General features: G+C 48.3%; 1 protein-coding gene across 3 annotated transcripts in view; it reads right to left on the minus strand.

Moving 5' to 3' along the window:
- CDH1 (cadherin 1) overlaps positions 1 to 19,327 on the minus strand; it is a 75,676-nt gene extending 56,349 nt beyond the window's left edge. For 2 of the 3 annotated variants that reach the window (XM_068528229.1, XM_068528228.1), the window contains exons 1-2: positions 19,277 to 19,327; positions 18,257 to 18,371 (exon numbers count right to left, since the gene is read on the minus strand). In XM_068528229.1, the coding sequence (XP_068384330.1) occupies positions 18,257 to 18,371; positions 19,277 to 19,327 (166 nt within the window). Of the gene's footprint in view, positions 1 to 18,256; positions 18,372 to 19,276 lie in introns of those variants that run through there. The other variant, XM_068528230.1, reaches the window with a different exon arrangement.
- Positions 19,328 to 26,748: the final 7,421 nt, after the last annotated feature.

Below are 26,748 nucleotides of genomic sequence, written 5' to 3' on the forward strand. Positions count from 1 at the left end.
TAAAAATTCAGAGTCCTGGATCCCACCCAGATTTATAAATTGGCATCTCTGAGGGGGTGAGACCCAGCAGTCTGCATTTTTAATTAGTTCCTCAGGTGGTTTTGAAGCTAGTTAAAAGACGGAGAACAGTTTCCCAGAAAGACAGTTGACACTCTAGGGCTGAAAGCCTGTAAATAATTGCTAATTAACTCATCAGCATTTCAAATGGCAGAGCCAGGGTGACCACATTCCAAGGAGTGGGGAAGGGGAGAGGGTGACACACCCCTGAATGTTTACACCCCCCTCCTAGGTCCCACAACCCTCTTCCAGTTCCCTCTCCCCTCCTCCGTGTTTTCCTCACCCTCCCAGCCATTTCTTCAACTGCCCAGGCACCCTAGGCAATGCCTATCATTCCCTCTCTAAACCCCAACCTCTCAGCTGTGCAATGGAAATGGGCTGGGAGTCAAAAGGTTGTGGCCACAGCAGGATTACAGGTGCAAGCCCACCCCCAAGACTCCTCTCCCGCCCACCCTGCTTACTCGGCCTTTTTCCCCAGGGGCGTACCAACCACCTTCTAACATTCTATTCTGTTTGTTGTCCCCCCGTCCCCCTTTCTAGAATGGACATTCTGCACAGAGGATGGGGATTTTCACCTGTAGTCCAGCTTCCCAAGGTCCAGTCTGAATGCCCGGCACAGGGCAGGCTCAAGAGGCAGGAAAGTTAAGTTTTGGGCTCAAGTGGCTGGCTGATGTTAAGCACTCAAAAAAGCAGCAGGTATCACCCTAATTTCCCTTCAACGTAAAAAGCAGGAATTGAACACTTTAAATTAAGCTGCTTTTTACAATTGATTTATCTTTAGGAAGCAAATAGCCATGGTGGGAGGGGGAGGATGAAACTTTTAAAGCTCCCATTATGGTTTAAAAGGATGACCAGAGGGATAGCCATCTAAGCTCAGCTGAAAGTGGGGTTTTTTGGTTTGTTTTTCAGAAGAGGAAGAGCAAAATCCGATGGAAAAAATAAGAGATCTAGGAATCTGGCTTCCTCATCCACATTATAATGCACTACGCCCCAAAGTCCCCAACAGATACATAGGTCACCCCCATCCCCAGGGACCCTGCAGCCTCATTCTCCACAGCAAAGAGATAGTTGACTACTCATTGAGTGTCAACTGCCTTCTAGGTGCCATGCTGAGGACACTTCACAGGGCATCCAGCCTGGTGGGTGGGAAGAAAGGAGAACTCAGGGAATCCCAACCTGAGAAGGTATTGGGAGGAGGGGGAATGTCCTGACCCAGGTCTTGGGAGCGGAAGATCAGGGAGGGCTTCTTGGAGGAAGCATCCACTGAGCTGGGCTTGAGAGAGGAGTTAGCCAGGCAGGGAGCACAGGAAAGTGTCCTGTTGGAGGTGGGAGAGAGACTAGCCACTCTAGGGAGGGACGGACAGCACCATTAGAAATGTGAATCCGTGAGCAAGGCCACGCTGGCCCAAGTCGACGAGAAGCCCAGGAGAGGCCCCAGGCCTCTGTGCTCAGCTACAGAGCCTGAGCAGTCAGAGGGCAGGGTCCAAGCTATTAACCACCAGCCTAATCCTCCCCATGGAAGGAGCCTCCTCAAACTACCCACTGAGTATTCCACTGCCCGGAATGGGGGTGGGGGAGGTGTGTGGTGAGGAGACAGAACTGGCAGGACGTGGGGGGTGGATCTGGACTGAAGGGAAGAGACAAGGCCCTCCGCACTGACCACCTGCCCCTACCCCTGCCCTCCTCCCATCACCCCTGCCTCGGATGCCTGGAACTCTTGCACACGGGCCTCCTGGCTCTCCCACTCTGCCTCAGGCCTCTGCCTGCTGCTCCCTGGGTCTGGAACACCCTTACCCACATACATCCTTATCCTTCACTTCGCTTGGATCTTTGCTCAAATGTCCCCTTCAGTGAGGCCCTCTCAGACCACCCCACCACTTCCCAGCAACTCCTCACTCAAGAGTCGTTCTAAATATTTGTCGCCACCCAACACCCTAAATGTTTCACATATTTATGTTTCTTGCCTGTTCCCGTCAACACACTAGAATAAAAACTCCACGTGGAAAGAGATCCGTATGTGTCTGGTTCCCTGCTGCATCCTCGGTCCTAGAACGGTGCTTGGTACATAATAGCTATCATTATTTATTCAATGAATGAATGAACAAACGAACAAATGAATGGCAAAGAACAGGTGGCGCCATTTGCTGAGATGGGAAGCAAGGCTGGGGACGGAGGAGTGGGTTTTGGATAAGCATTTGGGGTGGCTGAGGTGGGGCGGCCCCAAGTCTGAAGCGCCAGGCCGGACCACGCTGGCCCGAGGGCCGCACGGATCGGATGGCTCATTTCTGGTTCTCCACGGCCGCTCCAGATGGCCCCAGCAGGGCCTGGGATGGACTCCGTCCAGTGGCCCCAGGGCAGACAGAGGGAGGAGAACCTGCTGCGCCTGTTCCCCGGGTTCTCCCAGCTTGCCTGGGTCTCCGCCCGCAGGGCCCCAGCAGCCAGCCAGCAGCAGACACATTATACAGTCCTTCTACGGCCCTGGTAGGCCCTGTCGGCCTCAGAAGGCCAGGCCGGAATAGTCATGGTGCTGGTGGCGGGAGCGGGTTTCCTCGTAGCCCCCCACTCTCCTGGTGGACTCCAGGGCGGGAAGCTCAGTTTCACCTCAGCTACCTGCGTCACCATTCAAACATCCCCTCTGTCACATTTCTGGTCACCAGAATCTGCACGGGAGGTCCCTCCCCACCCACCTCAGCTTCTGGCATATCATCCCCGCCGCCACCTCCTCCTCCCCTTCCTACTCCCAGCCGCCCAACGTCCCAGACCCCCCAGACCCGGCTCCCCGGCTGCCCCTGCAGAAGCTCCGCCAGCGGCTCCAGCCCACACAGGTCTTCCCCCACCTGGGTTCTGAATGCGCCCATTGTCTGATAACTTGGCATCCCAGTGTTCTGATGCTCCTCCCCTCATTTCCAAACCCCTCACCCCTCACCTGTCTCCAAGCCCCTCGGGACAGGAGAAACCTCGTGACTTGACACAGAGGACACAGGAGGCACTCAAACACTGTACTGAGGGGACTTGGTTGGCTTCAGTGCTAGTAGGAACACCTTTCTGAGGTTAGAGGGAATGAGGGGGGGAAAAGCTCCATGGACTAACGTGCAAAATTTTCCAGGGCATATTGTAAAGGAGAGGCGGGAGATGGTTACATATTACAGTGCATTTGTGGAAAACTCCAGTTTTTCAAAAACCCACAAATATGGGCACACATGTTCTGTAAACGCTTAGAAAAATGTCTGGGAGGATGCATGCCAAATCGCTAATGTCAGCCACCTGAGAACGGGAGGGTGTTTGAACTTTCACTTACAGATCATTATTCAGGTTTCCCTTGAATGATTTGTTTAAGCTTTGTAACAGAGAATTTCAAACATATCTCAAAGTAGAGAAAATAGTATGATGAGCCCCACCTACCTACAACATGACGCTCGGTGGTCTTATTACATTTACATCCCCATCCCAGACCCCTTATCTTTCCATCTGTAAATAATATGTCCCTGTGTATCTCCATCGGATCAAGACTCCTCCCTCCTTTAAAAAAACAAAAACAAAAAACCCAATCTATTACTACCATCGAGACATTTCTTAAAAACAAAATACTTTCCCTCACATCCAGCTTGGTAGGGAGGTCAAGCAAGCTCTGGCAAGTTAACTGGGTTACCCTCCGCCCCGTGCCCCTGCCCCAGCCCTAGCTCCAAAGTGGAAAGGAAGAAACTTTCCGTGGCAGTTTAAGAAAGAAAAAAAATGACAGTAATTAAAAAGAACCTACAAAGCTCTGAAATGGTTGCTTGCAAACGTTAGTCTCCGGACACAGTTCACCATTCAGATTTTAAATGGAGCCCAAAGTGTCCAGGAACACCCCTTTAGTCTGTGTTTCCAAAGGAGCAGGCAGGATCTCCAAGCTTTTTACCCAAAGGGCTAAAACTGGTAAAGGACTTTGGGGGCTGTGTGGGGGATCCAGAGGTTCCTTTCTAGGCCAAAGTGAAGAATCTAGAATGCAGATATTCTCAGAAAGGGAGCTGCTGAGCTCAGGGAGGGGTAAAAGCAGGCCAGGCTGGGAGGCACGGCTTTTCCATCCCACTGTCACTGTCACCAGCCATGACCCTGGATCGGTCAATAACCTCCAGAGGCTTTGGTTTTATTATTTGAAGATGGAACTGTCATAGCACCTACCTCACAGTTTGGTGCAGGGATTAAATAATGAGATCCTACCTGAAGAGCTTGAGTACTCAATAAATGGGTGTGATCAAATTATGGTTCCTGTTTAATCATAATATTATTATTATTCTAATTCTGGCACCTATCAGCTGTGTGACTCTGGCCCAGTCACTTAACCTCGCTGAACTGGCCAATTCATGTATAAACTAAGAAACTAGATGACTCTTAAAGCCTCTTCTAATTCTGCCCCCAAAGAATGGATTTCTTTTTCAAAGAATGGATTTTTATGAATGAATCCAACTCTAGCTGTTCTTTCTCATCTAAGAAAACATACAAAAGATGATGAAGCACGGATTTTTTAAAACATATTCTTTCGCTGTGAGTTTAGTGCTAAGCAATTTTAACTCTTCCTCTAGGTGGAGGGCCTACGAGGGTTTACAGAGACCTTGGAATTCCCTGCATGGAACAGGGCTGCAGCAGCAAGGGAGTGAGGTGGAGTAGGCAAGATGCTCCCAGTGTGACCACAGGTGCTTTTGGTGTCAGAATCGGGAAAGGGCTGTCAGTCTCCAGAAATGCACTCCCTGGGCTTCAAACCAACCTCAGAAGTCTTACCCTAGTCCCTCCTGCTGCAATTTCTGCCCCATTTCCTTTTACTCCATTCTCCATGGGACCACGTGGAGGAGACCCTTTGCAAGTATTTAAAAGCAGATTAATTGGTTCTCAGCTTTCTCAAAGGCCAACTCCCAGCCCAGGGAGGCTTAAGGATGCTGGCACATGGGGAAAGAACAGAATTATTGAACTATTGATGGTCACAGCAGGAGGAACCCTGCAAGGACCCCTGCAAGAGTAAACACATCAGTTTTGGTGAGAGAAGGTGCCTGTGATTTGATACCAATGCTGACCCTATTTCACGCATCATCAGGAAACCCTGAAAACCAAGCGCACCTCTCCAATGCCCAGGACTGGCTGCGGGAGGAATCTGCCCTCTGCGATCGGTAACAATCCCAGAGGCCAGGGATCTCCACGTCACAGGCCCTCCTGCTTACACCATATAAAATGCTCTTGACATTGCTTGTAACAGTGAAAAAATAGAAACATCCAGTATCCATCAATAGGGGACTGACTATACAGTAGAACACTATACAGCAGTTATAAATGAGCAAAACCTCCAAGATATATCAAGCCAAGAAAATAAGTGCAGAACGGTATGTTAAAAAGGGGGTGCGGTGGGGAGCAATAAGAATCTACACATACCTAACTCAAAAATATGGGGAAAAAATTATAAAATAACAATGGGTTATGAAAGGGATCTGAGAGCAGTTGGAGTTCACAGAAAAGCACCAGCCAGGTACAGGTACACTGGTGGTGGCATAAGCGTTGGGGTCAGTGGAACAGGGTTCAAATCCCTGCCTGCCATTTCCTAGCTTTGTGGCCTTGGGCAAGTCACTCTCTCCGAGCCTCAGTTTCCCCCTCTGTAAACTGAAGGTAATACTAGAATCAAGTTCATAGGACAGTTGAGCCAAATAGGTGTGACTATCAATCAGTGCCGTCACTTGGCGATGGTCTGCCTGCCTGGACAGCAGCACTTGACCTGTGGACAAACAATTTGCATTTGAAGCAAAGTGACAAGGGGATGTAACCCTTCTAATCCGTAGTTCTCTCTGGCTCCTTCCGCTCTTTAGCATTTACACATTTTTTTTTACCCCCTTGACACAAGTCTAAAGCAGAAACGTCTAATAATAAAAACTCAATACTTAAAGAGTGTTTGCTATGTGTCGGGCACTGAAAGCACTTTACGTCCGTTAACTCATTGAATTTTCATCGCAACCCTGTGAAGTAGGAACTACAATTTTATCCCCTTTTCACAAGTGAGGGGACTGAGGCACAGAAAGGTTAAGTAGCTCAAGGCAAGAGTTGAGTCAGGATTTGTACCCAGGAGAACCTGTTTCTCATACTACCCTCCCCAATTCATCTTCACTCTCGGAGGCTTAGGGAGGCTGATTCCTTCATTTCACAGCTTAAAAGAGAAATGAATGCTGAAGATTAAAGCCACAACCTTGACATCAAATCTCTGTTGAAACTAGGAGTAAAACCTCACACCTGGTAAGTTTCCTAGGCTGAACAGCCTTCCCAGGTATTTAATTCCCGAAGTCTTAAGTACTCCCATAGCTCAGGCAAGAGGATTAGAAGGGGAAAAAAAAAAAAAGAGAGAGAGAGAGAAAGAAAGAGAAATCATAACTAAGATTTCCAAAGTCCAAAGAATCAGCACAATTTACATGGAAGTTGCAAAATCAAAGGCTCTGACGAGCTCTGAAACACCCATCTGCAAGGCATAGATGAGCATTTCTTTATAAATGCAGACTTGAAAAGGCAAAAGGTACAGGAAGTACACCCACAAATTCTCATTTCTCCAGAGAGTTTAGTCATGATTACTAGCCCAGGAGGTGGGGTGGGAATGAAACCAATCACATGACCCTAACCAAGCAGCTGTTGAATCCAGTCATTCCTGCAAGACCACGGGCTTCTTGTTAAGAGTGCAAAGATCTAGGGCCAGTATCTCCCGGGATGTGAGTAAGAGCAGGCCCCTAAAGTACCTGTGACCATGAGAGGGTGATGTCACGGAGTCGATTCAACCTCTGATACTGATAACCTCACCAGGATGGCAGTGATTCAGGGCCCCGCCCCACCTGTCAATAGGGCCCAGGTTATTGTCCCAAGCTGACTCAAGTGGTGACGTTCTCTATGGAAAAGCCACAACTTTTCCACAAACAAGTTGGTCAAATCATTCCCTTTCAACGACTCCCACACAATTGTGAGGAAGAATTTGCGGGGGAGGAAGTTTGCTGTCTGAAAATCCTCATACTGAAACCAGGCTTCATTCTAACTAGCAGGTCCTGGGACACAGGTATACATGTAACCCCTCGGCCCCGCCGCCCCAAAAACATTCTGCCAGAGAAGTCTCATCCCTCTGCCATGAGGAAGTTAAGAAAACTAGACATAAAGCCATACTCCTCTTGGGCAACAGGCCAAGGGGAGGGGTAGCTTGGAAAGAACACTGGATCTTGGTTTGAATCCAATACCCTTTAAAGGAGATGTGGTAACAATTAGCTCTCAGGATTATTCTAGAAAAATGCCTGCCCAGAGTATTGTCTTTAAATGGCACCAAGGGACTTCCCTGGTGGTCCAGTGGTTAAGAGTCCGTCTGCCAATGCAGGGGACACGGGTTCAAGCCCTGGTCTGGGAAGATCCCACGTGCCGCGGAGCAACTAAGCCCGTGCGCCACAACTACTGAGTCCGCGCTCTAGAGCCCGCAAGCCACGACTACTGAGCCCGCACACCGCAACTACTGAAGCCGGCACACTCTAGGGCCCACGCACCACAACTACTGAGCCCGCGTGCCTGGAGCCCGTGCTCTGCAACGAGAAGCCACAGCAATGAGAAGCCCACGCACCGCAACGAAGAGTAGCCCCCGCTCGCCGCAACTAGAGAAAGCCTGAGCGCAGCTATGAAGACCCAGCGCAGCCATAAATTAATTAATTTTTTTAAATGGCACCAATATGGACTTCAAGAATGTGGGAAGTCCAGCTCTCTCAAGAAACAGCCCAATCCTAATTACCAATCGAGCATCTCACTTCTTCAGGTCTTTACACAAATGTCATTCTTCTTAGTGACAACCTCTCTCCAATCCCTCCAGCCCCCAAATCCCTCCACCCCAACACACATAATTCTTATCACCCTTCCTGCAGTATTTTCTTTCCCTTCCATAGATCACCATCCAATTGCCTCCTCCTGTCTCCTCCAATTAGAAGGGAAGGAAGTCCAAGAGGACAGGGATTTTTGTCTTTTGTCCCGTTACATCCCCAACACCTAGCGCAGTGCTAGGCAGGTGCCCAACAAATTTATTCCTTGAACAGACAAACAAATGCCTCCGTCGTCCCAAGGGACTTCTCTCCCCGAGACATTCAGAGCAGGAACTATCCATCGCCTTCACCTGGCTGCTCACAGACCATCTGGTTAGTTGGCTTTTCTTGCGGTAAAGAGCACAGAATTTGGAGTCCAACAGCCACTGAACACACGGCCAGGCTCTCCCACTTCCTGTCCTAGTGAACTGCACTCTCTCATGCAGCTGCTCAGGGTCTGTCACTTCTCAGTGGTTTTGTGAGGTGTAAGGGAGAGAGACCGCATCTGGGAAGAGTTCTGGACACATAGTACATACTAGTACTATCTGTACAATGTTGCTTATGATAAGAAGAGAGGATGAAGCAATTTTTTTAGTATGTCTCAAATATTGCATGGGACATACTGATACTAAGAAATCAGTCATTGTTTGCCTGAAATTCAAATGTAACTGGGCACCCTGTATTTTTTTTTTTCCCGTTTGCAGAAGAGTGGCCACTTTAATTTGAGCAATGATTGATACAAACCATTTGAAGGCAAATAAAGCATCCTGTATTTTTGATGTTCAATCTGGCAACTCTGCCCATTAGGCATTATATTGCTGAAGGCGAAGTGATGCATCTTACATAAAGATTTATAAGATACTACCCTATAATACTCTCTCAGTGAATATTTATTGATCAGATGAATTTCGGAGCTGTGAGATTTTTGTCTTGGCCATGACGTGATTGAGTTAGCCGTAGATTGAGTTTTTTGCATCTCTTTACAAGCTCCCTTCAGGCTCCTGTGCATTGCCAAAAGCTGTAAGAATGGAAACCGGGTCTTGAACAATTAATGGGCCTGAAGGATGCTGCCGATACCCAGGAGAAAGGTGTTGGGTGTATCTGGAAGCCTTGCTCAAGGAAGGTGTCACCAGACAATAGGAAACCAAACAGATGGCCCTGGCGGCTCAGATCTCTGTTTAGATTTTGATCTGGTGCTTCCTTACACCAAGAAGTGTGGGGCAGAAATGGCTCATCTGACCTTTACACTCTAGACTGCAAGCTGTTTTGTGACAAGACAATGAGGTAAGGTTACACCAGCAGTGTGCAGGGCTCTGAGAAACTGGGGAGTGCCAAGTGGAGACACATGCCCTGAGAACATCCCCTTCTCCTTGTGTCCTTTCTGTGGCTGGTACTGAGAAAGTTCCCTCTTTTCTTTAAAACAGAAAGCACAACAACACCTGAAACTAGTATGTTATATGTCAATTAGATCTCATTTTATTTTTTGGAAAAAGGCACAGTGGAATAACTTCTACAAGCAAAAGATATGTATGGACCTATATAGACACTCTGAAACCTCATTCCTTCATTCAACATATAGTTACTGACACCTACTATGGGCCAGGAACAGTTCCAGGTAGCCTGTGAACTCAACAAGACAAAAGCCCCTGGCCTCCTGGAGTTCTTTTGTTGTTTGGTTTTTGTTTTTAATATTTATTTATTTATTTGGCTGTGTTGGGTCTTAGTTGCGGCACGTGGGATATTAGTTGCAGCATGAGGGATCTAGTTCCCTGACCAGGGATCGAACCTGGGCCCCCTGCAATGGGAGCACGGAGTCTTAGCCACTGGACCACCAGGGAAGTCCCCCTCTTGGAGTTTTTGTTCTAGTGGGAGGAGAAAGACAATAGACAGGTGAAATACATGTATAGATGGTGAAAAGAGCTACAGAGGAAAACAAAGCAAAGAAGGGGGAAAGGGTTACTGCCTCAAATAGGGGGTTCAAGAAAGACCTCATTGAGAGGGTAACACTTGAGCAGAGACATGAAGACATAAAGGAGTGAGCCATGCAGCTAGCAGGGGGAAACTATTATTGACAGAGGTGATAGCCAGTGCAAAGGCCCTGAGGTAGAAATGTGCCTGATGTGTTCTAAGTACAGTCAGAACAAGAGGTAAGGGGGGGAGGTGGGCGGGGAAGCAGATCATGGAAAGCTTGTAAGTCATAGAAAAGACTGGCTTTCGTTCTGTGTGAAATGGGAAGTGACTAGCGGATTTTGAGTAGGAGTGATGCTTTCTAACTTAAATTTTAAAAACCATCACTGACTGCTGAGTGGAGAAAAGACTGTTGGCAGAGGGGCAGAGGAAGCAAGAAGACCAGAAAGGAGGCTGTTGCAACATCGAGGTGAAGACACTCAAAAACATCTTTTGGGAAAACTTTCCTGGGAGTCTGAGTGCCAAACCACACAAACAGGTGTTCTTCTTAGCCTTCAACTTGCCCAGGTATCATAAATCTGAAAGGCTTTCGGATTGTTACAAGCTCTTCTAATTACAAAGCCCACTAATTATTATCTAGACCTTGGCCAGTTATCCCACGGGGTCCTGTGCTGGCCACCATTTATGATTTTCCTCATGGGAACAGGTTCAACTCTTCAGGCAGACCCCAGAAGTTCCCAGCAGTAACATCTGAGCTCACAGGGATCTGGGCATGCTCCCTCCATTCCCAGTGTGGACAGATCCACAGCCAGACCGCTGCCTGGTGCCCACTCTTTGAGTTGGTCCCACTTGGAACATGAGTTTGTTTAGGACAGGTTCCCCCCCAACCCACCTTGAATGCCAGTATAATTGCATTTTCAGAGACTCAGAAAGTCGAAAAGAAGAAAGGAAAAGAAGTGCAGTTCACCTAGCATTTTTAGGAAGTGAAAGTCAAAAGGGACAGAGGCTGAAAATGGCTGAGGCGAAAGACAAAAGAGGTCCTTCAGAGGCAAAAAAAAAGCCTGAATTCTAGCAACACAATTAAAAGTAGCAAGATGCAAAAGGTGTAAAGACCTCTTTTCCAAAGGGCAGGAGGAACTCGCCTTAGAAAGGTGAATTAGTTTCACTGGAGATGCAGTTTGGCAACGAGGCAGTCGAGGGCGTGGGAAAGGGCACGGGTTTTAGAAGATAGAAGTCCAGCTCTGCCACTACCTGGCTGGGTGACCTCAGACAAGTTGTCCAACTTCTGAGTCTGTAGGAGATAATGACAGTTCCCGTCTTGGGCCACCGTGAGGCTTAACCAAGCTGTCAGGTCTGTGAGGACCCACTTTTGCAGGCCCCATTCCTGACACTGGTTAGAAACAAATACTTGTATTTTTATTTGTTGGCCGCCTCCAAATAAATACTCTCAGCATAGCCCTTCCATTATGTTCTCCTCCAGTGTGTGGGGTCCCTGTAAAACCTCTGCATCTACTGACACAAGACTAAGGAAAAAAGACCACTGTCCTATACAAATTCCTACTGAAACTGGTGCCTGCTGTTCTCCCAAGCTCTAGACCTGAAATTCTCAAATACCCTCATGATGATGCCACTTCTGGGTTCTTCAAACTTAACACTTTCCTAACCAGGAATAAATTTTCCTTCCCCAACTTGCTCCTCCCTTCTCCTCTATTCCCAGCAAAGGACGTCCTCTCATTCACCAAGATCCAGGGGGTAAAACTGAGCACTCCTCGCATCCTCTGAATATGTTCCCACACCAGTGACATTCTCCAGTATATTGGAATTAGCCACTGAGGGGGGGGGGGTCTCAGAGAATTTCTGGAATCTCCCTGAGGGCCCCCAGCCCTGGGTGCGCACCAGGGAGAGGTTTGCACTCTGGCTACTTCTCCGGGCAGCCCCCATCTCCACCCCGTCTGCTCTAATTTGCGCCAGCAGAGCTCTCCTTCACCAGCACGGCAGATCGACCAGCCTTATCCCTCCCCGATCAAGGGTGCCCTTGGATCCCTGGCCTCAGGATGGGCAACCAGATGCCCACACCCTGGCTGGCACTGGGTATGTATTCATCAAACATTCCTGATCTCGCCACTGGAGTTGTCCAGGGCGATGAATCAGGTGGCAGCAGACTCCTGGGGAGCTTTTAAAAATGCCATGTCAGAACCCCACCTTCAGAGACTGCAGCTCAGTGAATTTTCAGGTTTTTGAAGTGCTCCAGGTGATTTGATGCTTAGCCATGTGGGTAAACCATGGTCTCAGAGGCTGGGGCAGAGCGTTTTTTGGCAATGGGGAAAAGACAGGCACCCTTAAGCCATGTGTATTATGAAATATGTTTAAAAACCAAGCAAAAGCTGCCAGGTTCAAGGTCACCCTGATTTCCTGCACCTACCCACCCGGACCCAGTTGTACCTTGCCCACTCCTCCCACCCCAATTCTGAACAATATTCATGGGCAGGTCCACAGACAACACCACTCCAGCCCTTCCCAAGCACACTGCACAGTGGCAAGCAAGAAAACACCGCAGCATTTCCTTTCCTAGCAAAGGGCACTTTGGTCTAGTCACTGTTTGCTGTTTGCAGAGCAGTGTTTGCTTTAACACAGAAACGGGGAGAGTGAGGAAACTGGTTTGGCTGGTTTGCTAGGTGGGAGAGAGCACAGGGAAACGTCTGAACCAAAGGTAAAACAAGGGAGAGTCTCAAACAGAAGGCATCAAATACTCCAGGGGCTTTAATATGTAATATTCATTGGGCACTTAATACACACTGTGACATGGGTACTATTATGCCCATTTTACAGAAGGGGAATCTAAGGCTTAGAAAGTCCTTGGCCAATGTCCCTCAGCTGTAGGCAGTCTGACTCAAGAACCTTCTAAATGTTCTTGGGCCTTGGGAGGTGGGGGAGTGGAGGACTGGGGTAGATACAGGAAGGAAAGGGAAGAGGAAAAATGCAGAAAGAGGGGGCTTAAAACGCTCCCAACAGTAACAAGCAAAAGCTGAAGTATATAAGAGGAAAACTTACAACAGTAAGAGAGAAAAGGCTAGGGGAGAGGGAGTGGAGAGAGAGAGAGAAAGGGACGGAGAGAGAGGGAGGGAGAGAGGGAGAGAGAGGGAGGGAGAGAGGGAGAGAGAGGGAGGGAGAGAGAGAGAGAGACATCACCACAATTTTTTTTAAATGGACCAAAGACAAAAAAACACTTTAAAATGTCTAACTGCCCTTCCATTTCCAGAGTCGGGTTTGAGGTCTCCCCTCTCTGACCTCCGTGGCTTTCAGAGGGAAGCACTAAGTACACTGTATCCATGGGACACACTTATCACTATAGTCTGGCTTCAAGAGCCACTGGCTGGGCATGCAGCCTTCACAAGCATCTTAGAAAGTTCTAACAGATGCAGCTCTCCCTGCCAATTACAATCAACGTTGAGTGCTGGCCCAAGGCCACAGTGTGAGAGGAAAAAAATAAGCCAAGGTATAAGGTAGTAAATATTCATTCATTCATTCATTTGTTGAAAATAATATGAGTGCCTACTCTGTCCCTAAGAAATATGAGCCACCATTTAATGACTCTTTCCTGTTTCCTTAACATCCTTCTCACTCACTTTATGTTCAGCCCACATCAGCTTTATTCATTACTGTAATCCCTTTATGTTCAGCCCACATTGGCTTTATTCATTACTGTAATCCCAGGGTCCAGCCCAGTGCTGACACTCAATAGGCACTCACGTGTGTTGACAAGAGAATCCAAACGAATAAACAAATATGCATATTGAATCCTCACAACAAACCTATAAGTATTATTGCCTACCCCCCCCCCCAATTTTACAGATGGGAAACAGGCTCATAGAAGCAAAGTGATTTACCGAAGGTCACACAACTAGTAGCTGAAATTCAAACCTGGTCTCTCATACTCATGGAACTATCCTGACTGGCCCTAGCCCATTCCCTTCCTTGAAAGCCTAAAGCCCTGAAGGAAGATGGGGGTTGAGGCAGAGTGGAAACCCAGAAAGTCTGGATTGTGATGGGCATCTCTTAGGGATTTTCGGGTTTGGGCGGCTTCTGGGAGATGTGAGAGCTGATTGCTTCAGCATCTGGCTTATCTGGGGTTGCGCTTGGAAGGCTTAGAAGGAGCATTTCGGAGGAAAAGGCTCACCCAATAAAAAGCCCCAGAAAGCAAACAGGGATTTCCATAAACACCTGGCAGGGGGGATAGGCAGGTCTAGAGGCCCCGTACAGAAGCAGCAGGTGCCAGCCTTCCTTAGATGGCCTTGCAGGGCTCAGGACTTTCCTGCCACTCCTTGTGAGACACAAAGGCAAGGGCAGGAGAATGACCCATTAGTCTCTTTCCCCAGGGAGATCTGCACCAACCCTTGACACAGATGTGAGTAACAGGGAAGTGATGTTTCGGAGTTGGAGGGGTGAGGGAGTGGGGATCCTATGATGTAAGGTGACCCCAAAGCAGGCTTCTGTATTTGTTTTTTAAAGCCTAGTTTAGGGACTTCCTTGATGGCACAGTCGTTGAGAATCCACCTGTCAATGCAGGGGACACAGGTTCGATCCCTGGTCGGGGAGGATCCCACATGCCAAGGAGCAACTAAGCCGGTGCGTCACAACTACTGAGCCCGCGTGCCTAGAGCCCGTGCTCCGCAACAAGAGAAGCCACTGCAATGAGAAGCCCTCACACCGCAACGAAGAGCAGCCCCCACTCCCCGCAACTAGAGAAAGCACGCACGCACAGCAACGAAGACCCAACGCAGCCAAGGAAAAAAAAAAAAAAACTTAAAAAGCAAAAAAAATAGTTTAAAGAGAAGACACCGTAGTGAGAAGCCCGCGCACTGCAAGGAAGAGCAGCACCCAGAGCAGCCCCCGCTCACCGCAACTAGAGAAAGCCTGCATGCAGCAACGAAGACCCAACACAGCCATAAATAAATAAATAAATAAATAAAGAATAAATAAATAAATAAATAAATAAATAATAAAGCCTAGTTTAATTCGGGGGCCTGCATACTCTTTCCATCACCTTTCAGCACATCTTTTAGAAGGAGGAGGAAATGGGTGTATTTAATCCTTACAGCTGGATGCCTGTGAGCAAGGTCAGTCCATCAAGCAATCAGAGCTCAAACCCAAAATATAAGCCCTGTTTGCCCAAGGTCAGGTGTAGGAGGAAGCAAAGCAAGGAAACCATCGGTTTGAAAGCCTGCTTGCTTTTTTTCCCACCCCTCAATCAACTGAAAGCTGAGTGCACAAGTATTATCCTGAGATTGGAAACTGTCTAACAGCCTGGGTTTTTCAAACCAGTTTGTGCTTAAAAAAAAAAAAAAAAAAAAAAAAAAGGAAAATAATCAGAAACTCTAAAGAACCAGTTTATAGTTGTGGTTTTGGTGTCGTTTGTTTGTTTGTACATTCCCCATTCGAAAACGTAGAGAGAAATCAAAGGAATAAATACAAAGCTGAGTGAGACTGTGAGGTTAGTCATCTCACAGGGCACAGGAATGACCCCAGAAAACCACCCCAAGATCCCCTAAGTTTAATCAAAACCCTATTTGTGATACTCTTCGGCCACCTGTGGACATAACGCAATAGGCTCCTTGTTCCCAGACTCCCATGCAGCAAATTCCCCACAGGGCCAATGTTTAAACCTGGTGCTAATGTTGCATGCCTCCATCTTCCTGGACTGCCCAAAGAGAATGAGGTCACCTCCCTAAATCCTGGCTGCCTTTTTAAATCACAAAGCCAATTCCCTGAGATCGCATGTGTGATTTTACCAGAAGGGCACTTTCATCTGAGTCCACATTGGAGTGGTAGGAGACCCCATGGTCCAAAAAGGCCAGAAAAATTAAACATCAGGAAATCTGTTGATTGGGGCTGGGTATGTGGACATAAAGGAAACTGGAACCAGCCACACAAGCAGCTTCCAGAGGCTGCTTCTCCCACAAACACTACCAGCTATAGGCCCCTTCCACTTCCCACCAGGTCTGGCCCACCTCCATCACCACCAGCCCCCCTCGGGTCCCGCCCTATCAACACCCCTGCTCTCCAGGGTACATAGAGAGGACGATGCCTATTTCACGATGGACACAAATTCCCCAAATACCCTCTTTCCTTTTTTTTTTTTGAGATTATTGAGAAGCGTAAAGAATGGGAGAAAGACTGGCTGTGGCTCCCTGAGCAGATCAAGAAATTGCCTTATGCTTCAGTCTCCTCATCTCAAAACAGAAATAACAATGGTACCCACCATCACAAGGTTCAATGAGGTAAAATATGTGAAGCACTTGCCCCAGAGTCTGGTTCAAAAGCGAATAGGTGGGGCTATTAATAATAATATTTATGTTATCATTAACATGTAATAATATTATTACTGGTCAGGTACAAAAGCTTGGTGGTGGTGGTGGTGGTGGTGGTGGTGGGAATAAAAACTAGACTAACCCACCCTTGGTGCTACCAGATGTCTTGGTGAGGGAAAACAAAGTGACCAACACTTGTGTTGCAACACCTCATACACAGATGCACACACCATTTCTAACCCTTGCCCCGAATTCAAGGTTCAGTCAACTTTGCCTCCTCCCAGAAGCCAGTCTTCATTGCCCACTGATACCCATCAGAACACCCCAGGGTACCCACACTCTGCCACCTAAGTGCCCATGTCCCACAATGCTCTCTAAGCGGGTCCTGGGACATTTCTTAGCAACCTGCTGGAGTGTGAAATACCAGGGGCAAGGATGAAGTATCCCTGTATCTCCTCAATCACTCCCGGGGGCCCAGCACAGGGCCGGGCAGAACATCAAGCAGAGACTGGCCAAGTAATGGTGGACCCACTGCAAAACCAGGCAGACAACACTTCCTTTCTGACCCAATAGAAAGCTCCACACAACACAGACGGGCCTCAGAAAAGCAAATATGTTTAATCAATCAAGCTGCAGTTTCTCTGTTTAAAAAAAAAGTCTCCTACTGTTGGAACGACTTTCAAAGTTCAAAAAAAATTTCAGACAACAGCATGATTGCTGTAGATTTTTCACATGGCCAAAGACTGGAAGAATAAACAGTGAATTGCCTTAGGGGAATTGTGGGTGATTTCACATTTCATAAAGTGTTTCTTCTCATTGTTATGATACTTGCCCTATCAACTAAATCAAGAGGGAGGAGAAAGTCCTTTGGTAGGAAATAAGCACCTGGGAATCAGTGAAACCAGAAGAGAAACCACCATTCCCTTGCTCTCACTCCTAGGCAACAGTGAAGTGAAACAAAGCAAACTCTAGAATCCTGATTATCACAGTGATAAGACCCAGAGGCACACTGTGTCCGTTTTCATTCCCTGAGTCACAGCTACCAGGTTTTTGAAAAACACACACACACACACACACACACACACACACACACACACACACACACACACACACACACACACACACACACACACACACACACACACACACACACACACACACACACCATTATTCCTTGGAGGAATGGTACCTGTATCAAAATGTTTTCATCTCTGAGCAAAAGCCACAGTCTGGTGACTAAGAGAGGGCTCCTCAGTCATCCCAGAGATGTTGCAGAATGGGGCCTAGGAGTCAGATCCTAGCTCAGATTCTTGCTCTGCTGAACCTGGGGCAAGTGGGCTCCACCCTACTGAGCCTCACATTTGCTCATCTGTACCACGGGAGTTACCACCCACCCCCACCCTCTTCCCACACATCAGGTTTTTGCAATGATAGACCGTCTCAAAGTGGTCAGGATGGGCTTCCCTGGTGGTGCAGTGGCTAAGAATCCACCTGCCAATGCAGGGGACACGGGTTCGAGCCCTGTTCCGGGAAGATCTCACAGGCCGCAGAGCAACTAAGCCCGTGTGCCACAGCTTCTGAGCCTGCGCTCTAGAGCCCAGGAGCCACAACTACTGAGCCCACGTGCCACAACTACTGAAGCCCGCATGCCTAGAGCCTGTGCTCTGCAACGAGAAACCATAATGGGAAGCCCGCGCACCGCAACAAAAAGTAGTGCCCGCTCGCCGCAACTAGAGAAGAGCCCTCGCATAGCAATGAAGAACCAACGCAGCCAAAAATTTAAGAAAGTAAAACAATAAAAAAATCAGTGGCCCTGAAAAAATTTATATATATATATATATATATATATATATATATATATATATATATATATATATATATATATAAAGTGGTCAGGACAATATGAGACACACTGAAGGCCTCTAATAAGTGCCCCCCATAACTAAGTCAACCATACAAGCTAGCCCCCTCAACCCCAACTGCTCTATCATGGCAAAAGTTTAGATCCCTGCATCTGTGTAAATTACAAAGGGGTGTCACCTGAGCCAGGGAAGAAGGGGCTCGCCCAGTCCAGCCCAGGAGCTTGGGAGCGCAATTTCTCGGACCCTTCCCACTCCCACCCCACCCCGCTCAGGGACAACTGCGGCGCGCCCTCACCTCTGCCCAGGACTCGGCCTCTCTCCAAGTGCAGCCGGGGCACGGCGAACGTGTAGCTCTCGGCGCCAAAGCCGGGATTGCAGGGCTCCGGCTCCTGGCAGAGCCACGATGAGACCTGGGGTAGGAGAAAGATATGGAACCCGGGTGACTTGAGAGGGTCCCCTCCCGGCCACACCGAAACCAACAGTGCCTCCCCTCCCTCGCTCCCGGCGCCAGGACTGTGGGAGTGACCCATCCCCATGCCCATCCCCATCCCTCCGGGCAGGCAGCCACGCCAAACTCTTTCATTCGGAAACCTGTGGCCGCCAAGCCCCCAGGACTTCCCAGGAGAGGGGGCTGCTGGGTCACCTTCTCCAGACCTAGCACCCCTTTCCTTCCAGTCTCCTTTTAAATTTCATTGGAGGCATCTTTACGCTTCCCAATTCCACTTTCCCTATACCGGGAGAGCTCCCACTCTTAAGTCCAGTTCCTCAGACCGAGGGGCGTTCCAACCCCTTTTGACCCTACTTTCTTGTCCCGGGGACGCCCCCATACCTATTTACTACCCTTTCTTTACAGGGCAGGTGCCTTCTTTATCTATTGGTTCCCCTTTCCTTACCTCAGAGGTCGTTACCACTACTCCCAGCTCCCCCCGGACTTGCACCAGGGCTCCCCTATCCCATACCCCGACACCCACCCTACTCCATGCCCTCCTCTGCCCGCCCTTAGCCCACCCGAGTCCCCGGAGGCTGCAGTGAGGCGCGCCCCCCCCCCCACCTCGGGCATTTGCGGGAGGCAGTGGGCAAAGCCGCGCTCGCCCTTCACCCTCACCCGCTCCCACTCCCTTCTCCGTGGAATCCAGAGCGCGGCGCAGTTTCCAGGCCATTCAGGCCCTTTGTACCCAAACTTTCTTGGAAGAAGAGGGACTGGGGAATGACAGGAGAGAGGAAGGGACGACGAAAGGGAGGAAGGGGCTGGGGGCCGGGGTGCGGTTGGTGGGTCCGGAAGGCGTCTCCTGCAAAGTCAGGGGACCCAACGTACCTGCAGCAGCAGCAGCAGGAGCGCAGAGAGGCTGCGGCACGGAGGGCCCATGGCGGGCCGGGCGTGGGTTGAGTAGGGTCCGCCCGAGCTGGGCCGGGCTCGAGTCTGGCAGAACTTCCGCGAATTCACAGGTGCTTTGGGGTTCCGGACGCCACTGAGCTGGGCAGAGCCGCTGGAGCCAGGTGAGCCCCGACGGCCCCGCCTCCGGCACCGCTGATTGGCTGAGGATGCACCTGCCCGGCCGCAGCCAATGAGCGGCGCGGCAAGGCCTCGGGCTTCCTCCGCTGGCTTGGGCGGACGCTCCGCCCCCGATCCCGCCCCCCAGCCTCATGCCGACCAGGTCACCGGATTGTAGAGTCAGAACAGGGGGTAGGGCTCCATGATTCCTATTACCATCAGGTTTGAATACTAGCCTCGCGGTGGCTCACTAACACCTGGGGCCAGAAAGGATTTTACTCTTTAACTACTTCTGTCTTTTTAACTTCAGGTCTCCATCGGTTCGTGAATCTGCAAATCAATTCACTGGGCGGGACCCCGCCCCCCCCCCCCCCCCCGCCCTTCAAAGCTTCAGTTTCTCCACCTTCCAAATGGGAATAATAATCACGGAGCCTCCCTGTGTTGTTGTGAAGTTGTCATACAATTAATAAGACCAATGTTTCCTGCACCACAAAAGCTCGATACAGAGGTGAGGGATAATAATAGTTAACAATAGGTGCTGGGCATTAAAAGTTACTGTGCCGGGCTCTGTGCTAAGCATGACATTAACCATCTCATTTAATCTCATCTCAAAACACAAGAGCTGTGTTATTTATTCCCATTTGATAGACAGACAACTGAGGAATAAAGACTTTGAAGCCAGTAGGAAGTGACAGAGGACTGGAACCCACCTCCCTCTGATTCCAGAGCCCCTATTCTATTAGCTTCACCTCATGTGGCCCCACAAAATCGCCAGCTGGAGCTGCGGTTTTCAATCTGTCCTTTTTTTTTTTTTTAATTTTTATTTATTTATTTATGGCTGTGTTGGGTCTTCGTTTCTGTGCGAGGGCTTTCTCCAGTTGCGGCAAGCGGGGGCCACTCTTCATCGCGGTGCTCGGGCCTCTCATTATCGCGGCCTCTCTTGTTGCGGAGCACAGGCTCCAGACGCGCAGGCTCAGTAATTGTGGCTCACGGGCCTAGTTGCTCCGCGGTATGTGGGATCTTCCCAGACCAGGGCTCGAACCCGTGTCCCCTGCATTGGCAGGCAGACTCTCAACCACTGCGCCACCAGGGAAGCCCCAATCTGTCCTTTAATGTTGACTGGAAGAGATCCATTAGAGATCACCGAAACCTTTCATTTGCAAAGAACTCTTTCAATGTCCCATGCAATGGACACCATCTTTCCCTTTACCCTTGAATCATAATCAGAACTACAGTGTGTGTAAAAAGAAATGGTAATTATGTGATATGATGGGGGTGTTAGCTATGAGTTAGGTATGTGTTAGCTAAGTGTTACTTTGGTAGTAATCATTTTGCAATATATGTAAGTGTATCAAATCAACATTTTGTACACCTTAAACTTACACAATGTTATATGTCAATTATATCACAATAAAGCTGGAAAATACAATAACAAAAAACAAACAAACAAACAAACAAAAGAACTACAGTGTGTGGAGTCAGCCACTCACTAGCTGTGTGACTTTGGGCAAGTCAGTATTTTCATCTGTATAAATGGGTCCTTAGGAGCTAATATAAGAAAATCACTAAGCAGAGTGCTTGTTGCCTGGTAGCAACTGCTCAGTAAGTGTTGGGTGTGGAGGTTGTTCTTTGGAACAGACCACCCCCTTTCCCCCTTGCTCATGGGAAAGACCATGTTTAGAATATTTCACCCAGAGCTAAAAGTGAATCTGAGCCCATTGAGGCTACTTTCTCAACCCCAGAGGAGAGGCACTGTCTCGAACCAAGACACTGTTTCAGGTCAGTCCAGCCACCACCCCCCAACCTGTCCCCTCAGTTTTAATGGGTTTCCCCAAACTGTCCCCTCCATTTTAATGGGTTTCTGAGCACACGCCCAGGCCATTTGGATTTCTGCATCTTGGCTCTCTCTCTGCCTCAACCCACCAGGAGACTTTGAGGGAAAAGGCTCCAGTATTTCCTTTCCCACTGAGGCTCCTGCAGGACAGTGCATTAAGCAAGATAATGGAAATACAGAAAGAGGTGTTTCCCCCATGGGGCGGCTTGTCCGTTTATTTTTTTTCCCCTCAGTTATGTAAAAATTCATGTTTTATACCATCACTCGGCCCAGGGAGACTTTAGGGCTTTACTTTCCTCCTCCCAGCAAGCCCTGGCCTTGTAGCTCCACAGCGGCTCTCATCGACTCCTTCATTACACTCTGAGAATTCAATAAAAAGCATCTTAGAAAACAGTTAGGGGCAGTGAGGACAGGTCGGGCATGAGCTCGCTTCAGACTTCTCGGCAAGCCCTTCTCCAAGCTCCAGGGAGCGGGCCAGGAAGGGCCGCCTGCCCTCAGCGGTCCAGGGTGAGCCAGGGTGAACAGAGGACACACAGGGGTTCCCTGTGGAGACAGGGCATTGTGTGGTCCTCAGTGAACTGCCTCAATTTCCTCTTCCATCAAAAAAGGATACCTCATTGTGAGGACCAAATGAGCAGGTGAAGGTGAGCCTCTGCTGCCTGATCGCAGGCTGATGGAGGGTTAAAATTCCTGCTCTGCCACTATCTGGGTAGCATGTCCAGTCTCAGTTTCCTCATCCATAAAATGAGGATGTTGGCAGCACTTAATTCACAAGGTTCGTATAAGCGATCCGTGAAGTTAGCTATTAGCACTCTAGGCTCAATACATTCCCCTTCCAGTTCCAGGCAAAACTGTGAGCCCCCATGGAGCCTCCCCACCCCCAGGCTCTCCTTTTCCCAGCCCTGCAGTTAAAGTCTCTTAGGCTATCTCTGGCCTCTGCTTGGAAAAACTCTTTCACGGGGGCTGTTTAGTCATTGAGACCTTCCCAGGGTCATTTGCATTTTAAAGAGAGCTCTGGGGTATAATTCTTTCAAAGGAAGGAAATCTTTGGAACCAGTAAACTCCGCCCAGGGTTTTTAACCTGGTTTCTATGGATGGGCTTCATAGCGTGAGTGGTCGTGAAAGCCCTGAGATTGTTAGCAGACCTGTTGGTGCAGGTGGTAAGGTCCACTGCTTTCATTAGCTTCTCAACTCTGGGAAAGAAAAATCAAAATCTTGGAAGTTGAGTTCTCTCTGAGGGCCAGTCCAGTGTTAATGGTAGAATTTCAGGCATTAACCAGGGAAAGAAATGTTGACCGGAGGCCTTGCGGGTACCATTCTAGGTGGATGACAGACCCTACTACTGCTGGTGCTAACCGGGCTTCCGTCATTGGCATGACCAACACCAGATTTCCTTATTGCCTGCAGGGTGTGTCTCTGACGACTTTCATTTCCTGGGTGTCCTGGCAACTGGTCAGCTTGGAGGCTAAAGATTAACTCCCCAGGCAGTCCTGCTCCTTTCATCTTCCAGCGAAGGGGTGGTAATAAAGGCACTCAGACTGGGAGGGGCACCCCTCCCCCAGCCTCAGCCAAGAGGAGCCCAACCCCCTAGCCGGCTGGGGAGGAATCCCAGGGAAAGTGGAATTGCTGGGGATTGCAGCCAGATCAGACTCCCCATTGTGTGGGGAGAGGAGGCGCCATACTCGCTGCTCCTGGGGGCTCCTGACACCTCTGCTGGGCCGGGCTGCCTGCCAGCATGCCAGGGAGGGAACTGGATATCCCACTTCAGCCTCCTGTTAAAACGTGGTGACTGATAGGGGTAACGCCCTTTGCAGCTCAGCCACTCACGTCTGCAAGAAACATTTTTATTTCAAACACAAGGAAAAATAGTATAATGCACACCATGAATAGTTATAATGAAACGCCGTGTATCTATCATCTAGTGCCAACAATTATTTTTCGCAATTTGTATAATTTTGTAACATGTGAACGTTGTACCAAATCTTGTTTCATATTTTCATCCCTGAGTTTAAAAAAAAAAAAACTAAGACTATTTTTTTAAAAGTAGTTTTAGGTTCACAGCAAATTTGAGTAGGAGGTACAGAGATTTCCTAAATACCCTCTCCCCAACACATACATAGCCACCCCCATCAACATTCCCCGCTAAAGCAGTACATTTGTTACAACTGATGAACCTACATCGACACATCATAATCACCCAAAGTCCATAGTTGACATTATGGTTCACTCTGGGTGTCGTATGTTCTATGGGTTTGGACAAATGCATAATGATGTGAATCCAACATTGTAGTACCATACAGAGTCATTTCACTGCCCTAAAATCCACTGTGCCCTGCCTGCCTATTCATCCCTCCCTCCCCCCCAACGCCTGTCAACCACTGATCTTTTTACTGTCTCCAAAGTTTTGCCTTTTCCAGAATGTCATGTAGTTGGAATCACATTACATGACATTCTGGAAAAGGCAAAACTTTTGGTATGCCTTTTGCAGGTATGTAGACTTTCAGATTGGCTTCCTTTACTTAGTGACATGCACTGAAGGTTGTTCCATGTCTTTTCATGGCTTGATAGCTCATTTCTTCTTAGCGTTGAATAACACTCCATTGTCAGGATGTACCACAATTTATTTATCCATTCACCTACTGAAGGACATCTTGGTTGCTTCCAAGTTTTGGCAATTATGAATAAAGCTGCTATAAATATCCATGTGCAGTTTTTTGTGTGGATGTAAGTTTTCAACTCCTTTGGGTAAATACCAAGGACCATGGTTGCTGATTGTATGGTAAGTATACGTTGAGTTTTTTTAAGAAATTGCCAAACTGGCTTCCAAAGTGGCTGCACCATTTTGCATTCCCACCAGCAATGAATGAGAGTTCCTGTTGCTCCACATCCTCGCCAGCATTTGGTGGTATTAGTGTTCCATTTTGGGCATTCCAATACATATGTACCCTTGCATTTTTATTTTTGCAGACTATTTTAAAGCAAATCCCAGATAACGTAATTTCCCCCGTAAATATGACAGTCTGCATCTCTGAGAACATGACCATCATCCAATTAAGTAATAATGCCTAATAAAATTCACAATAATTCCTCAATATTATCTAATGGCTAAGAAATGTCTTTTTAACAATTTGTTTGTATCAGGATTCAAGCACGAGTCACATTTTGCATTGGGCTATATGTCCCTTGAGTCTCTTTATATTTGTAAAGTCTCCCCATCTTTTTTTTTTTTTATTTATTTATTTTTGGCTGTGTTGGGTCTTCGTTTCTGTGTGAGGGCTTTCTTCAGTTGCGGTGAGCGGGGGCCACTCTTCATCGCGGTGCGCGGGCTTCTCACTATTGTGGCCTCTCCCGTTGCGGAGCACAGGCTCCAGACGCGCAGGCTCAGTAGTTGTGGCTCACGGGCCCAGCCGCTCCGCGGCATGTGGGATCTTCCCAGACCAGGGCTCGAACCCGTGTCCCCTGCATTGGCAGGCGGATTCCTAACCACTGCGCCACCAGGGAAGCCCTCCCCATCTTTTTTTGTCCGGCTTTTTTTTTTCTACTTTTTGGCTGTGCTGCGCAGCACGCAGAATCTTAGTTCCCCAACCAGGGATGGACTCTGCAGCCCCTGCGGTGGAAGTGCAGTGTCTTCCACTGGACCGCCAAGGAAGACCCTTGTCCAGCTTTTTTGAAGTATAATTGACTGCACATGTTTAAGTATACAGTTTGATGTTTTGGCATATGCAAATACTGTGAAGCCATCAGCACAATCAAGAAAATGAACAGATCCCTTTTGTTTGTTTGTTTCTGTTTTGATATAATTCCAGATTTACAGAGTTTGTTTGTTTTTAAGTGGCATTTATTTTTTAAGATACCCGGTCATTTGTCCTGTTGGATATCTGGCAGTTTGTATATTGATCAAATGCATCCTCATGGTGTCACTTACCATGTCCCTCTCTCCCATATGTCATGTAAACTAGATCTAGACGTTTGATTTGATTCAAATTCAATTTTTTTTAGGCAAAAATATTTCATAACTGGTACTGAGTACTTCCTATAGCATCATATCAGGAAGAAATTGTCTGGCTGACTCACTTTTAGGATGCTAAGATTCAGTTGGTGTCAGCTGATCTTTCCAGTATCAAGTTCTCCATCAGCCTTTCACCTTGTGGTTTTAGAATCATGGATGATGGCTGTCCAGATCCATTATCTCATCAGGGAAACAACAAACATTTATTAAGCACCCCCATGTGCCAGGTACTCTGCTCAACAATGGGGACACGGAAATAAACAAAATATGATTCATGCTCTCTCACTACATCCATTTTACAGATCTAGAAGCAGAGGCTCCAGAGGTAAAGAGATTTGCCCAAGGTGACACATTAAGTGACAGAGCTGGAATTTGATGGGTTCAAAGCCTCTTCATCTCCATGCTATACTGCTGAGATCAGGGCAGTCTTTTATTTCCAGGTGCCATTTGAAATGAGAGGCAAACCTTGCTTAATTTAGCAAGAAATGGTCTGTCGAGTTGAACTGAAATTCCAGACCCCGGGGCAGCCAAGAGAAGATGGCAAGAGCATAGCCTGAACTACTGGTTTTTCAGCCAGGCTGGAGCTTCCAGTACATGAGGGGTAGGTTGGGGGTAACGATGAGAGCTGGAACCAGAGGGCTGGGTCCTGGGTCGCATCATTTGGTCCTCCAACTTGCCCACAGAGCAAAAGCTATTTTCCCCATTTTGCAGAGGAGGAGACTGATGCTCAGAAAGATGAACAGCCAGGTCGTGGCAGGGGCAGGCTTGAGGCTGGTGCTCTGGCTCCAAGACCAGTATGGCAAAATGGTTCCCAGCGCAGATGTTAGTGCCTCGCTGCCTGGGTCTGAATCCTGCTCTTCTACCTGCTAGTTCTAAGCCTTTGAATGAGTCACTTTAAAACATCTTTGGACCTCAATTTCCTCATCTGTTTAAATGGGGATAATAATAGCACCTACCTTGTCGGGTGGCTGTGGAAATTAGGTGAAATAACCTAAGTAAATGTGGCAGACTGGAAGTCCTAAATAAACATTAACTATTATTATTTCCACATTCCACGATGCTCAGGCGCTGGGGTTTTCACTGAGAGGAATCCCTGTGTCCCTGAGTGCATGGGCAGCAGGATTCCTCCAACCTAACTCTCACTCTCTCCTAGACTCACTGAAAGAGAGGGAGCCCGCTGCCATGGGGCTCCATGGCTGGCTGGGTGCCCTGTCTTGGCACAGATACCTTTGTACCTGGTGTCTCAAGATAAGGTGCTACAGAATAGCTACAGAATACGGAACCTCAAGATAAGGTTCCACAGACCTGTGCTTCCTGCCTCCCAACTTCGAGCAGAGAAGGCCTCATCCCTCCTCTCAGAACCAAGGACCTGTCCACGTGGTGGGATGGAGAGAGAAAGCTCTTTCTAGTCTTGCGTCCAGCTTGGACAAGACCAACCCTCTCCAGGGTCAG

The sequence above is a fragment of the Eschrichtius robustus genome, chromosome 19 (assembly GCF_028021215.1).
Source record: "Eschrichtius robustus isolate mEscRob2 chromosome 19, mEscRob2.pri, whole genome shotgun sequence".
In the NCBI taxonomy this organism is placed as follows: Eukaryota; Metazoa; Chordata; class Mammalia; order Artiodactyla; family Eschrichtiidae; genus Eschrichtius; species Eschrichtius robustus.